The 16,187-nt window shown below is 39.3% G+C and overlaps 1 protein-coding gene across 4 annotated transcripts in view; it reads left to right on the top strand.

The window, feature by feature from the left end:
• Nucleotides 1-16,187, top strand: part of PARD3B (par-3 family cell polarity regulator beta) — a 915,243-nt gene that overhangs the window by 478,999 nt on the left and 420,057 nt on the right. For all 4 annotated transcript variants that reach the window (XM_046658143.1, XM_046658144.1, XM_046658145.1 and 1 more), the window contains 3 exons: nucleotides 7,294-7,380; nucleotides 12,953-13,078; nucleotides 15,207-15,565. In XM_046658143.1, the coding sequence (XP_046514099.1) occupies nucleotides 7,294-7,380; nucleotides 12,953-13,078; nucleotides 15,207-15,565 (572 nt within the window). The remainder of the gene's footprint in view (nucleotides 1-7,293; nucleotides 7,381-12,952; nucleotides 13,079-15,206; nucleotides 15,566-16,187) is intronic.

The raw sequence follows: 16,187 nt of genomic DNA on the forward strand, positions 1-16,187 counted from the left end.
ATAGGGACCAAGCATTGTACATGGAATTAGCTTTAAAAAAATATGCAATCATTCTTTATCTCATTGCTTTACTGGGCAGATTTTCCTCAAGCTTATAATTTATAGCCATATGACATAGTTACTCTTTATTTAGATTAGGTTTCTTTGATTAATGAGCTACACAATGTTAAAAATTTGGTACAGAAAATCTCCAGAGCACTGTCTTTTTAGAAGCTTGATAAGATTGATTTTTGAGGTAGGCATAATGAATATAATATTCTTATTCTGTTTGCCTTTAATTTCATCGTTTTTAATGTTAGCTTTGAGAGGTTTGCTAACATTTGGCTAAATCTTGTGTGGATAGCTGTCACAGAGTGAACAATTATTTGGTTCATGGCTGCATGAGCAAATCAACTAAGCTTTCTCCTGGTATAAGGAATTGAGAGAAATGGCGTATAGGAATTTTAAAAAATAACTTTCTTTAATTAAGATATGTGTGTATATGTATAATTTAATTATCAAAACAGCCTTTTCACATAGGTTTTATCACCTTTAGTAGGTAAGGAATTGCAATTCAGAGCAATTAAGTAACTTCTAGAGAGATCCGATCGACATCCACCACCCTTGTCTCCAAATCTCTTGACTACAGTGTGCACCATCCCTCACCCCCTGGTATCTTATTTCATCCTACATAACCTGGGCCAGGAAACTTCCAGTGTAGGAGAAGTCAGCTCAGGTCAGTTTGAGGCCAAGTTCAGAAAGTAGAGTGAGAGCAGACTCCCAGCACTCGCAGACTCTCGGGTGGGGAAGGGCGAGAAGGATCTTAGCAGCACGGAACGTGAAGCCTGTAGGGGAAAGCTTGGAGATTCCAGTTCTAGGAGAGGACTTGGTTCTAGCAGGTATGGGATGAACAGGGAGCGATTGAAGAGAAATTAAGAAGCCACTTAGAACCGAGTTCCTTGGTCAGTATTCTCCTGGGCAAGGATGGTCTGATATCCCACAGAGCTTGGCTCAAGCAGAGGACTTTGGATTCACTTCCGTGTAGGTGGCATAGAAGCTCAGTAAATTATTTGCATAGCCCATCTCAAAATGTCTTGAACCTGTTCTTATGTCTTAATTCCCACAGTGGTTCCTCAGGCCTTTGTTATCTCATATTTTAATAACCTTCTAACGCTTCTCCTCCTGAGTCTTGATCTCTCCTTATTCTAATTGATCCCACATATCACCACTGGATAAACTTTTCTAAACCACAGCATTCATGAAACCATTCCTTAGTTCCAAAATTTTTGGATTTAGTTAAATCCTGAGTTTGAACACTCCCTATGTAATCTTGCACTACTTATTTAACCTCTTTAAAATGCTTTTTCATGGAAAATGGGTATCATGGTCACATAGGTGATTGTGAAGATTAAATGAGATATATTACAGGCAATTGCACTTTGCACAATGCTAAAAGAAAGGCTGGGTAAACATTAATTGCAATTGCAATTATTGTCTTCTCACAAACTACAGTTTATTGTAACTATTTGTCATTCTCCCAAATGAGACTCTGAATCCTCCAAGGGATCCTGACACATAGTACAGGTCTTGGAACTTAATGGAGGTGTGTTTGCTGAGTGAGTGACTGAGAGGATAAAACACATGGCTCTGTAAGTCATAAGCATAACTATTAACTGCTCACCCATCATTAACACAAACATTTTTATTAAAAGAAAAGTAACATTTAGAGGGAGGTCTCCAAATAGTTTTATAATATGCCTCTCTTACGGTGTATTGCTCAATTTACTTTGATCTTAAGAAGAGATTGAAGCAAGAGGTTTCTATTGGGTGTGTTTTGGTTTTTTTTTTTAAATAAAGTTACCCTTTAAGCTTCTTTTTAAGTAGCATGCAATACGTGCAAAAGACCTTTACCTTATCTCTCATTTCCAGCTCATTCCTGATCTCACCTTATTCCTTGACACTTGCCCAAATCAGCCTCCTCCAGACTTACCTCTTTTTTCAGCCTTAAAACTGCCATCAGGTGTTCTCCAATCTTCTCCTCTGCCTCTGATATCCATTCATTTGGCAAATTCTTGGCAGAGTCCTTCTCAAAATATGTTGAACCTTTCCCTGCGTTGATGCGTTACTGCCTCTCAGATCTATTATTGCAGTAATTTACTAATTCCTGTCTCAAGTCCCACTCCCTGCCTTGTCTTTCCCTTTCCTAATCTATCCTACGTATCACTGCCAGCTAAATATTTCCAGACCACAGCATTTGTCACAGCGCTCCTGAGTTCCAAAACCTTAGTGACTCCATTGTTTACAAAATTAAGCATGATTTTTTCAGCGTGGAATTTGGCATATCAGCCTTAGATTTGATCTCAAGCTAATGGTTCAACCTTATCTCCTCCATGTCTCCCCTCTTTCCGTCCCTGCCTCCCTCCCCCTCACTCTCCCTTTAACATCACAGCCAGTCTGCGCGCCCACAAACCACCGCCGTGCGCTGTCTCAGTGCAGACCGTTTCTCCTCCTGAGCTTGCCCTCTCTGCTGCCTCACCTACTCTTTTTATTGAAGATCCTCTCAGGTCCACCTAAAGTGCCACTTCCTTCAGGAAGATTTCCCTGATCCCAGCTTCCTTTCCTGAGCCTGTAGCCTCTTCCTCTGCACCTCATCAGAAAGAGCCTCTGCTTTGAAGCTCACATGTCAAAGTGGTTGAAACTGCTGCTCTGGAAGGCAGTGAATCCAACTGGAGTCCAACATGATGCCATTGGTATAAGATTTAACCTCTCTAAGCATCACTTTACTTCTCTGTAAAACGGAAGTGATCTGTTTATGCATTTGATGTGAGGACATGTTATAATGCCCAGACGGCAATTAGCACTCTGCCTCTCAAGTCATAGCTTATGTTCATTGAGAACATATTACTGTTACTACCATCATTCTATTGCTTTGTATTATTTTTTATCACTGGTCTTCACCTGACCTGAACTCTTCAAGCACTGGCCTTTGTTCCTTGCAGAACTTCCCCACTGGAACTCCTCAATTAATATATGTTGAATTCAGGTGCATTAAGTGAACCCCGCCACCATGACGACAAATTCTTTGTGATTTTTACACAGTATGTTCTCTTCAACAAGACATTTCACCATCAAGGAGATGTCATTGTCATCAAGAGACTCCTCTTGGAGGCCTCTCGATAGTCCGTCTCTCACACTGTTGTGTATGGCAGACCTGCACATCAGCCCCTGGGCACAGCAACCAATCTCTTCCACCGTTTATTACAATCCATTGTCTTCTCTATGTCAGCAGTCTAATCCTGAGGAAAATTTGTTCCTCAATCCTACAGGATTGAAGGATTTTTTGAAAAGTCTCACTGAGGAAATCAGTTGAGAAAAATTGCAAAGTTTGAGATACATTATTCCCTTTTAGTCCAGAAGCTTACATGTTTCCTCAGAGAGTTTGCGTAATCACACTAATAACTGATAGTTATTGGACTCTTGGTATATGCCAGATACTGTTGTATGATTTATATATGTTATGTTCTGTGTCTTTTTCTTTAAAACCAACAACTCTATTAGGAATTTATCTTAATTTCCTCACAATTTTGGTCTTAATTTAAATGATTTACTCAGCTGACTCAAAGCCACCACTGGGATACACTTTCTCTCTCTAATTTCATAAATTAACCATGATTTCCTTCTGAAACAAATTATCTGCCCCTCCCTGCCCTGCGTCCTGTCCCTCGCTCACCCTGGAGGAGAGGCCTATGGCTGAGCTGACTAACCGTCTGTGGAAAGTGCTGTCTGTTTGCCTCGGGTGAAGAAATTAGGTCTGCGGTCCTCTGCAGCTCCACTGTATTCTCTCCCTCAAGCCTCACGTCTTTCTTCTGCTTGGAACCAAACAAAGCACTTTCCGTCTAGTTCTTGCAGAGTAGCCGTCACGACAGGCTCACTGTGAACCGCTGATTCCGTCCCTTCGCCCAGAGTTTTGTCCTAAGCTCTTCAATCAGCGGCGGCTGGGTGCAGGGATTATTGGAATCAGTTTTGTCAGTTGGATCTCAGAACATTTAACTTGCTTGTTACTATTGGCCCTAATGGTTTGCGACTATCTGCTTTTGTTTCATTGTGTCTTAAAAAGTTGTAGAAAGTTAGCTAGTTTGACTTTGGCAAAATCTTCTGACTTTTCTTTGTGTCGCTGAAGTATTTTCCCTTTACCTCACAGTTCATTTTTTCTCTTTTTTACGAGTAGCTGCCAGTCCCTTTTTCTTTCCACTGCTAGAATGTCCTTTCCAGCGCATTCTCTACGTTTTCTATTCTCAGTCCACCTCCAACACATAAATAAGTGTATGCAAGCCTGCTCACTGGCCCTGGGACTCCGCTCTGCAGTTTGCCTAAACACAGAGCCTTCATAGTGGATTTCCACATCCTAGTAGTCTCTCACTTTATCAGCTATGCATTCCAATAATTGTATCCAGTCCTACCTGCTGTGTTTCTCTTCCATGAAGGGTGAATATACAGAGATTTCTGCAGAACTCCATCAAGTGTCTATAACACTCAGGGTTTTTTTTCCCCTTTTAAAATAAATAAATAATAATAATAAAATTAAAAAATAAAATAAAAATACATGGACTAGTCTATGAGGCTTCCTTTTTCAAATGCTTTTCTTTGCATCTTGAAACAAATAATGGACAACTTTTTATAAACAGCGTGATGAACATAGTGCGTGTAAAGCTTGTAATGCTTGTCTGCGTTAAGTAGACGTAATTCTCTGTAAGTGCCTGCATATTATAATCAACAAAATCGAAAGTCTTTTGTGCTTTTTTCTAGGATAATAATATTTTTGAGATAGTAATTTAACATTTTTCAGATATCCTTCTAGCCAAAGAATTGTGACGTTCATATAAGATAGCATAAAAGTTTATTCTGAAATATCGAAAAAGGGAATCTTTTAAAGTAGAAATGAACCTTAAAACTACATCTCCCAAAAAAATTTTAGTATTTTGAAACAATTTTGATTACTTTAACAAATTATGAGGTTTACTTTATTGAGTGATTGTAAAAATACGGCATCGATAATTACTAACTAGTAGGTAGGAATATGATACGTACAATTTATTATGTTTTACGGGAGGGGCCTTGAATGGGGTAAAGAAATATTTGCGAAATAGAAAAAATTGAGAATCCATAAAGCCATCATAAAAATTTTTCAGCGAAATGCTGAAGTCTATACTAGACTAAACACTTAAATTCCAAAAGCCTCTATGTAATATGTACAAGTGCTTTCTATCAGCATGTGGATACTTTATACATTTATTAGGAAAGATTTGTGTTCTGCTCTAAGTACAAAACTATAAAAATACATTATAAAGTAGAGATGATAAAGTTCTAATGGTTAAACAAGATTTTAGTCTCCGTTTTTAGAAATCTTTAAAAGAGTACGGTCACCCTAGAAAGTGAATGTGTTGGGTTTAGTCTTCCTCAAATACCTGAAAATGCACCATAAATCTGTTATTATACGCAAATAATTCCTCCGTGGCCCATTAAAGGCAATACAACTTTCTCTGCCCACTGAACATTTTATATTCAGGACTTAGAATGTGTACCTGTCTATAGTAATTCATATGCATATATTCATCTGTCTATATTCTCAGACAGGCAGTATGGAGGAGAATCTATTTTATCCCACGTTATTATCACTCTAAGATTTGTTTTGTTTCTATCTTTTGTTCCAGGTCTCTCATATAACTTGCTTGACTGAACAAGTTTTAAATATATCAGCAATATCTGAGCAAAACTCATTTGAAGTTTATTATTAGATTTGAAATTCCATCATATTCCACAAATGTTGGAAACTGTGTTCTTTTTTGCAGTTCTTAATAATACATTTGCAATGAAAACACATTACAAATAAGCCTAATCTGGGGCTGGCCCCGTGGCCGAGTGGTTAAGTTCGCGCGCTCCGCTGCAGGCGGCCCAGTGTTTCGTTGGTTCGAATCCTGGGCGCGGACGTGGCACTGCTCGTCAAGCCACGCTGAGGCAGCGTCCCACATGCCACAACTAGAGGAACCCACAACGAAGAATACACAACTATGTACCAGGGGGCTTTGGGGAGAAAAAGGAAAAAAAATAAAATCTTAAAAAAAAATAAATTAAAAAAAATAAGCCTAATCCACTGAATGAGAATATATTTAATGTATTTGTTTTAGATTGCTGATAATTTAGAGTACGCTTCATGCAGAGTGATTCATCAGGCATTTTGCTTTCTTAATGCTGTTCTCAACTTTCCAGCAAAGCGCCAAAATTTCGCCATTTTCAGTCTGGAGCAGAAAAGAATTTGTAGCAGCTGTAGCTCTTAATTTGACATCTAGTTTCAGGTCATTTTCATGTACATAGGAAAAAATAGAGACCTGCTTACGATTTCCATAATGGGGATGTTTGCTTCAACTTTATCATTTTTCCTCTGGCAATTCTGTTTTCTCTCTCTGGGGTTAAAGGAGCCAATAATTGTTCACGGTTATTATTTTTCATCTTTATAAAAACTTGTTAGTTCCACCCTTTATTACTCAAAAGCTCCCACTGCCTTGTATATTCAGTCACACACACTATCCACGAATGTTTCTAGCTCATCCTTTTCTTAATCTGGAGTAGGTTAGGTGGGTCAGGCTTTCCATTTCTTTCTGTAATACATTTTCTCCAGGCTTTGCAACTCCTTTTTCCACCTCTAAAAATAACAGGAGGTGAAAATTTGGAATTGTTCCATTGAATACAACTGATGCCTTATTGAGAAGCAAGTTAAGTTTTGATTTGTAACGCTTTGAACATGCCCATATGTATTACCAAATGAGGCTTCACAGTTGTTGTAAAATGTAATTCTGTGCTTTTTCTAATAAATACACATTTTGTTTCACTTTCTCTCTGTTTTGGGGAAAAAAGCCTACTTTACATTTAAGAATAGATGTGCTTAATTCTGTGTATTTTATCATCTGTGCAGTAATTTTCAAGTGTGTCTCAATGGGGAGAAATGTCATTTTTGTGTGCATCTTTTTAAATATGTTGATTTATGCAGATTAAGTTAAGTAGGAAGTTATTTTTGTAGGTAGTCATTTCCATTTATTCTTCTTCTAGGGGAAAAAATAAGAAATCAGATGGTCTTTTAAACATTTTATTTCCTGGATCGTCTGAACATACCAGCAAATCTCTTTTGATTTCACCTCTGCTGTTGAGTTGACAGTAGTTGACATAATCCTAAAGTTTAGTTTTTTGGGTTTTCTTTAATGTGCCTCATCTGTTTTTTTAGCAGAGACTCATCTGTGCTGTTATTTTTTTCTGCCCCAGTGATATGACAAGAACAGTGGAGATTTCTGGGGAAGGAGGCCCCTTGGGAATACATGTAGTCCCCTTCTTTTCATCTCTGAGTGGAAGGTAAGATGTTTTCCTTATATCAGAAGTTCATGCTAATGAAAGACTTGCTTGAGCTCATTTTCCCAAACATTTTTCACAAGAGGATTAAGTGTGTATCTCTGTTATACAGATAGAAACCTCAAGATATACTTCTGTTGGCCACTTGTATGTTAGAGACAGAATAAAATCATTAATTTCTAGGATGCAATGGACAAGAAAAAAATCACAGTTTCTACAATTGCAATTAATGATGAAGTACTTTCTTAAAGTATTCTTATCAGAGATGCATAGTAAACAGAATCCTTGGAAAGGATTTTAACGTATTGGTGGATGAATTTTGCAACTGAATTTTTTAATGTTCCAAAATACACTTCAATAAGTGAATATAGTAATTCCAAACGGATATTTCCTGATATTCCTCATGTATATAGAACTTAGAATAACAAATATTGTAGCATTTTAAGAAGCTGTATCGGAAACATATGTTTTGATGATTTTAGCTATTGTAACAAAATGCCGTCGTGCTATTTATTTTTTTCTAAAATAAAATTTAATCAATTAGAAATAATTTACCACGTCCTTTTGAAATTTTAAAGACATTCTATTGCTAAATCCACACTGGTAAATGGTAATTTAGATGGTGTCAGCAATTCGTGAAAGTCATGTCTCCCTAAATGGACATAAAGCTTGTTTTACTGATGGAAATTACAGTGTGTGCCTGAGAGTCCACAACAGAACTATTATGACAACCTTACAAAACTAGTATTAGATATTATGTCACTTTTCAATGAGATCACTGCCTGTAGCACTAGTTGATATTGACAAGGGGTATCAGACACAAGAAAATTAGTTTCTCACTCATATGACATGATTTTAGTTAATTTGCTAAATTTATTTTCTTAAATGCATCATTGAAAAGGCAGAACACTTTATTTTAGCTTCGGAGATCAAAGACCATAAAAGTCAGCTTATTTTCTCAAGGTCACATACAATCCAGATCTCCTGACTTGCCTGCACTCCATTGCTCTTTCTAGAACAAGGATTTTCCCAAAGGTTATATAGTATTAATTTACTGGTTCCGAATATTTGTTCAGTTCAGTCTGCCATATAGTGAGAAGAGCAGATTTAGTCATGATATTTTGGTTGGCATCATTTTCAGCAGGTAGCCATCTGCTACCTATAATTGCAAAGTCATCACCTTTTTTCACAAATAACATCTGATGCCAAGCTTTTGCTGGAATGAATGTTCCCTAAAAAGAAATGAACTGAAAAGCTGGTGGCTCTTATTGTCTCATTTCCTGTGTGTGCTAATAAGCGTGTTTATAAATGTTATGGGTTACGGCACAGGACAAGCTGAGGTTGTTTTTGATAGACAGGGAGAGTATTTACCCAGTTGTCATGAGAAATTCTAATGGCTTTTGGCAGAAGTGTACTGATCGAGCTTTGTGAAATACCAGAGCTGTTAAATTACTAGGCCCTTTAGCTTAATGGAGCTGGAATAGAAACACAAGATCATCCCACTTTCCAAAACATGAAGAAATATACAATGTGACAGTCACCATCCTTCATTTTCAGTAGTTCGGAAAACAGGTTGACCCCGTAGACCAGAAATCACCTTCTCTGACTTCAAATGAAGGAAACACACGAGAATTGATTGGTTCCCTCCCTTTCCTTCCTGTGCCTGATTTCGAGCACACGCCTTGTAGGACGGTAGAGAGAGTGCTGGCCTTGGATGCAGAAGGGTGGGATTTGCATGTCTGCGTTCTCTTTTATAACCTTGGGCAGGTCCCCTAAACCTGCCTCTCGTGAATTCCTACTTCACATGAAGGTTGTGGGGATTAAATGACATTAAAAATGTGAAAGCTCCTTGTAAAATACACAGCATATGAATGTGTACATTATCAGTATTGTTATTATTTTGGCTAAAACAGAAAGGCCTGGTTCAGAAATGAACTTCTATAAGTTCATGGTCAACAATTCGGTAACTTGGCGAAATAGTTGTATAATGTTTTTTTGCTCTCCACTTGTATTATAGAAAGGAAATTTAATTAAAAGCATTAAAAATAATATGGAAGTGGAGACATGAGCCAATAAAAGTTAAGAAGTAATGAGTACAGGCTGAAATAGCACACTTAACTCAACCCATGTGTCTAGATGCAACTGGTTGTAGAGCGTATCAGACAAGAGTCTGAATTCATAGTGCCATATGGCTTCACTGTGGGCAGGGGGAGCAGGTGAGTTGAGGTCATAGCAGTATACTTAGTTCTTAATTTCCTTCAATTTATTGGTTTGTGTCATTATTTTAAATTAGAATTTACATTTAATTATTTACTAAGACTACTGTAATTGGCTTTGCCTCCAATTTCTTTTTTATTTTTTTTCTTTTAGATAAATACTGCCACACCTGTTGTGGAATCAGAAACCTAATCTAAGTTAGCACACCCTGAGTACCATGTAGTGGCCGCTGTAGAGAGACGGCCCCAGTGGATTCCTTAGAGACCGCAGCACAGGTGCCAAAGACCTCCTGTGTGGAGGGCCACTAGCTTGCTGGTAGAAACAAAGCAAATATCCAAAACACTGAGTTGCTGCAAGTAAAAAGCAACTTAATTCATTTATTTTTTAAAAAGTAATGTGGTTTTGTTTTAAGAATTAAAAGCATGAAATCTAATTGTTTTTCAGTAAGTAAAGATAATATAACATAGCTCCGTTTCATAGTAAAGACAACTAAATATGAAAGAGAAGAAGGAAGGGACGGGTGAAGAGTAACACATAACGTGAGGAGAGGAGATGTTTAGACAAAAACGCTAAGCTAGTAGAATGGCTGAGGCATGTGACACAGTGAGAGAAGTGGAAGGGGGCAAGGAGAGGGCGGGTTGGTGCTGAAGTGATTATTAGAAGAGCAAGAAGCAATTGTTACCCTCTTATTCTGTGGGGCTGTGACTTTCGGCATCCTTTATCAGTGCTCATTAATGTGAAGGAACTGGTTCGTCTCAGCCTCGACAACATTAATCTTTAAATCCTGAGAATTGTGGTCCCAAATGAGAAAGCCACCACAGCCCACCCGTTTGGGGCCGTGAGGATAATGAGAGACTCTCTTCTGAGTCTTCGATACTGGTCTGGATGAAACCACACTGGAGGGAATTCAACCCCTTCCATGGAATAGAGAAGGCAGGAGTGGTGTGTTGCCAGGAACCAAACTAATAAGATCAGTCAGTTTTACACTGAACCAGAATTACCTCTGACACATAGGTTTTACAGTTGGGCTTATGCTGTCAATAAATTTTTCACGGAAAATCAGGTTATTTAGATCGGTGAGGTTCACATAGCATACTCCAGCTGTAATATGCCAGCTAAATTGCAGCCCAGTTGCCTGAAAGAATTAATTCATCTCCCAAAATGTGAAATTAAATCCTAGGGAGTAACATTACATGACTGATGATGTACTGAATTAAATTAAAGGAAGACTTGAATGCTTGTTAAAAAAATACCGCTTACATAAACTTGTTTATAACCGCATGTGAGCCTCCTAATGGATCATGCAGTTGTGAATACACCATAACAAAAATCCAAAACGTGAACTATTAGGGGATTTTTTAGTTTAGGAAAGAAACACTATTTTGTTCTTTTTTTTTTTTTTGCATGTCAAATAGTTTAATTTTTAATATCATGTTACGAGATTAAGGTAGGATTAGTATCTTAAAAATATTAATTTGAATCTCAGATCCTTTATCAAATAGTAGCTGTGGCCCCTTTTCTCTTTCACACAGAATATGATTAATCTATGAACCTACTAGAACTAGGAAATGAAGCGTGGCCCCTCACCACACACTGTGCCTGTGATCCTGAGCCTTCCCGGCAGTAGGTGGCGGGACAACTTGCTCTTCTCTCACCTACCTTAGCGTCCTGTACTCATTCAGCATTGTTGAAGGAGAGATCTGAGCACCACCGCCAGGCCTCTCCTCTTGCTGTCTGGAGATGCCATGAGCTCATTTCACAAGACTGAGGCCATGGAGGCAGAGGCCTCACTTTGGAGCAACTGCAAACAGGAAGATGGGTTTCTCCTCCACTTTCACTAGAGGCTGCCCTTTTTCCATGGCTCACCCTATTAGTCACACATAAAATATGCTCATATTTTATTAAGAGTTGAGGTTTAATGCAAAGGGACTATGTAATAGCACATGAGGCCCCCGCACAAAAGAGTGAAAAAGTAGAAAAACAAGAAGATGAGGGAAGGGAAGATAGCAGTTTCTGCACTCAGCCTAGCAGATTCCTCTTAGAGGACGTATCTGTCTTTCTCACTCTGGGACACAGCGAGGACCCAGACATGCCACCAGAAGAAGAGAAATCCCTCAAGTGAGAAATAGCCAAAATATACACAAATTTTGTTTCTTTTAGTTTTTGGTTTAGATGCTACCAATAGGTAACAGAGTTGCACACACACACACACACACACACACACGTATATAAAATTTCTTCTTTATTTCTACTGATGTAGTTTTCTTTCTCCTTTCCTGTTTTTCCAATCCCCCTTCCTCCCAGACTGTAAGCCACAGCCACAAAGCACCAGGAGCCTCTGGGTGTCTTCTCCGAATCCAGACCCTTCCTGGTTGAAATTTTAGACAACTCTTCCCAGAGCCCTGCCTTCCTCATGTCACTGTCTTGCTCAGAAGCAGCGGGTGGTGGGTGTACAACTCCAGCCTCATCAGATTAAGTCCATCATGTGGTGTTCAGGGCCCTGCCATGTGGCACAGGCCTCCCACTGAGCGTCAGCTCCCTGCCCCGCTCCTCACACACGCGCTCACACAAAGGCACGGGGCCCAGCCAGCCTCCTTGAATGTTCTCTCCTCCTCGCCAAATCCTACTCATTCTTCTGATCTAGTTGACATCCCAGTTTCTCCCCAAATCCTTCTATGAAGACTCTAGGCTTATTGACATCTCCAGTTTTTAAATTTCTACTATGCTCGGAGCCTGTACTGACCATTGTGCTGGTCCTATGGCCTTGTCTCATTCTCCTCCATTCTGAGCACATAGAAAATAACCTGTACTTGATTCAGTGGCTCCAGCAAATGGGACTGAACTTCTTTCTAAACTGAGGAATATAATCTCTGCTTAAATGTTTACTTCTTGAACTGCAAGTTATTGAAACAGATAGTAAGACTGCAAAAAATTGCAGTGGATACCTAACCCTCTCCCATTACTAAACTTCCAGTTGCCCCCTTGGCGCTGACTCAGACTTGCTCATTACAGTTAGCCCTTCTCTGAACCATGAGTTCTTCATGCCCTGCACCCCACTGAGCTACTGGCCTCTCCTCAGTGTACTGCAAGCGTGAGAAATGGGATCGTAGATTAATGCACTCTGCTGGGTGTTTATGTAGATTTGTCTTGAAGGACCTTTTCTCTTTTAGTGAGTTGTGTTTTATGTTTTTGGGGGGATTTTTTGCTAAGGATTTAAATAACACACGTTTGCCTGAATATAAAGCATAATTTCTTTCATAAATAGAAATCAAGACTTATTTCTGAATAGTTGCAAGTGGAGAAATAATTAACATATTATTATTCGGTAATTCTGTTTCAACCTAAATTTTGCATTTAGGATTCTAGGACTCTTCATCCGTGGCATTGAAGAAAACAGCAGGTCCAAGCGGGAGGGCCTGTTTCACGAAAATGAATGTATTGTAAAAATCAACAATGTGGACCTCGTAGACAAAACCTTTGCTCAGTAAGCATTTTTCCATTTGTTTATTTACTTTGTTGATCCCTAGAATGCTTATGATCATTACTAAGCTCATTATGATCAAAACCGTAGGTAGCATTTCTGGTCAGTTCCCTTTGATTGACCCCAGAATGCCCATTTTCAAATCATGTTCTGCGTTAGCACGCTCAAGGGTGGCCCGCACGTGGCCCTGACAGCCTCCAGAACGGTGGCCTGCAGAAGGCAGCGAGCCCTCCTGCCTGGCTGTTTTTCTGGGGCATTGAGAGATGGGTTTGTTTTTCTTGGGCTATGGGTCAGTTAGATTGGAATTTAATGACTCTTTTCGCAGACTGTTAGTTCAGCTTATTAATTAACTTACTTGGTGTCACAGTCTTCCTTAAACTAAATATCTCTGAGAGATGCCCGTGAGGACTCACCAAATAAGAGAAACAAATGGAAAGAGTCCAAATGCTCTCCCTCAAGAAATCATTTCTCTGCATGTGAAAATGTTATGGGAATAGGTTCTTGTACCTAAGAATTAGAGTATGTGGCAGGCTGCATACGTTTTTTCAAATGTATGTTGGCATTGCAGTGGGATTCTGGAACAAGGGAATAAATATGAATTCTCCTTAGTAATATTCACCAACCCCTCCTGTTTCTGACGAAAACCACTCATAATATATCTTCTCTGTGGCCATTAGTTGTCAATATTGGGGGCGGGAGTGGTTCTGGGTGGGAGTTGTAGGTTGTAGGAGGGCAGTGGGCACTGGCTGCTTAAGTGTGGAAAGCAATGAAGCCTTAAGAGTCTATTTTTGAAAATAATGAATAATAGACAATATTATAATTATTATTAATAATGATGTTATTTTTATATACCCCTGTGCTTTTTACAAGGGCTTGATAGATAGGAAAGGCAGACAGTTTATGCCTATTGTATAGGGGTGGAAATTGAGGCTCATAAAAGTTCAGCATGGAGTTAGTGTGGAGTACAAACTGACCTCTGGTCCAGGAACTGACCAGAGGAGCTGGGCTGTCTATGTGAAATCTTCTCCCTCCTCCGCTAACAATGTAGGGTATCACACACTTCAGTAAGGTATATTTTTTCTGAAGACGAATAAGTGTGGAGGTGGCATTCCAGGTTGGGATGGCGGTTCCACTGTTGTCAGTGAAAGAATCAGGCATCTTCCATCTTTCTGCTTTGCCAGCCTTACCACGTGGCTACTGTCTTTAAGTTGTGTCATGGTCACAAGATGGCTGCTGGAGTTCCTTTCGTCACTTCTGAGTTTCAAGAAATAGGAAAGAGAAACAAGATAACAAAAAAGTTTCTGCCTCCCAGATGAGCCCACTTTCCTCTAATCCCCCTTCACTTACAGCTCATTGGCAAGAAAGGCGGGGAAGGGTAGTTATTTACCTAGTTGTAAGGCATAAGAAGGCATAAGGAAGGAGAGGAAAAGTCGTAGGAAATTTGAGGAAAAACACAAAGGGCTAAGACAAAAAGCAACAAATAGAGGTGTATAAAAGAATAAAAGGGAGGGTGCATATTGGATCGACCATCCACTGTGACATTCAGCTCCACCAGCGCATCTGCCAGATGTCTTGGAGAGGAAATCTTGGACTTCTGGAACACGACTCGTGTTAGAGAAGACCTGTGCTTTAGAATGCAGGCCTAAAAGGAGACCAATTGATAATCTGATCAATACTACAAAATGATTTTTTTTCACCTAAAATTAAAGCCTCCTTTTCTGTTTACTTCAGTAATCACTTCTGGATAGATGTTCCGCTTTAGAAATACTTAAAAACTGTGGGTCGTTAGATGAGTTACTTAATCTCGGAGCCTCAATTTCCTCATTTTGCAAAATGAGAGCTAATTATACTTAGCTAAGATTAAATGAGAAGATGAATTAAGAAGGTTGTTAGGAAGATTCAGTGAGAGAAGTATGCATGTTAACAATGCCTGTGTAGCCCAGTGTGGGGCACCTAGTGGGCAAGTCATAAGTGTCACCTAGCCCTTAGTCAGCAAAGTCATGTTGGCGGTAATGGTGATGCCACCTCCCGTGCTTGCACTGCTCCGCTGCTCCCATTGCCACGAGGTGGGCCGAGTTCGACTGTGTGCTAGAACACAGTATCCTTACACATTTCCTGCCTCTCCTCCAAGGGCTCAGGATGTCTTCCGCCAGGCAATGAAATCTCCCAGTGTGCTCCTCCATGTGCTTCCACCTCCACACCGGGAACAGTATGAAAAATCTGTCATTGGACCTCTCAACATTTTTGGTAACAATGATGGTGTTTTGAGAACGAAGATGCCGCCTCCTGTCCATGGAAGATCAGGAATAAAGACAGTTCATCTCACAGGAGCGGGCAGTCCTGAAGAAGATGCGTCAACTTCCATACCACAAAGCAGGAGCCCTCGAGTACCAAGAGTCGGTAGAAACGCATCGTCGCCCTCTCTCTCCCCTCTCCTGGGGTTTGGCAGCAAGAAAAATGCAAAGAAAATTAAGATTGACCTAAAGAAAGGTAATTATTAAATTATGCTTAATAGCATTCTATTATTGTAACATGTAAAATTGGTTAAGGGAAATGCATTAAGGCTAATTTTGTTAATTCTTCTTTCATTTAACTGCACCAAAGAATAGATTCAAGTGTATACTTATGGAACTTAAATTTCTTGAAATTGTTGTACTTCCTTATTCTTTTCTTCTGGAGAGTGTAGATTATTGAAAACAAAATAGTAAAGACATGTTGGGGAGTGGTAAAGAATCATTGCAAAATTGCGAGAAACAGAGCAGTATTGTATCACAACTTAATACTAAACAGGTGCTAAAATTAAGCTGTCCCTGTTTTGAGCAAGATTTGTGATTTTTGAAGCATCCTTTAGGCCAAGTCCAAAAAGCATATTGTTTTGGGTTCTCCACGTGGTTTCAGACCAGCAGAAAATTTACTCCTCAGAAAGTAAATATGTGATAATTGTTAATTTCAGTCATTCAACATTGAAAACAATTTTTCAAAACATGCGTACAAAAGCATCTGTAACCTTTCCTGTCTTCATCTTTTTCAGCTTTTCTGCCTGTTTCAAGCACAGATCAATGAGACTAGATCATGTGCGTGCATGCATATTTATGCAATATTATATACACAC

Source organism: Equus quagga, chromosome 4 (assembly GCF_021613505.1).
Source record: "Equus quagga isolate Etosha38 chromosome 4, UCLA_HA_Equagga_1.0, whole genome shotgun sequence".
Lineage (NCBI taxonomy): Eukaryota > Metazoa > Chordata > Mammalia > Perissodactyla > Equidae > Equus > Equus quagga.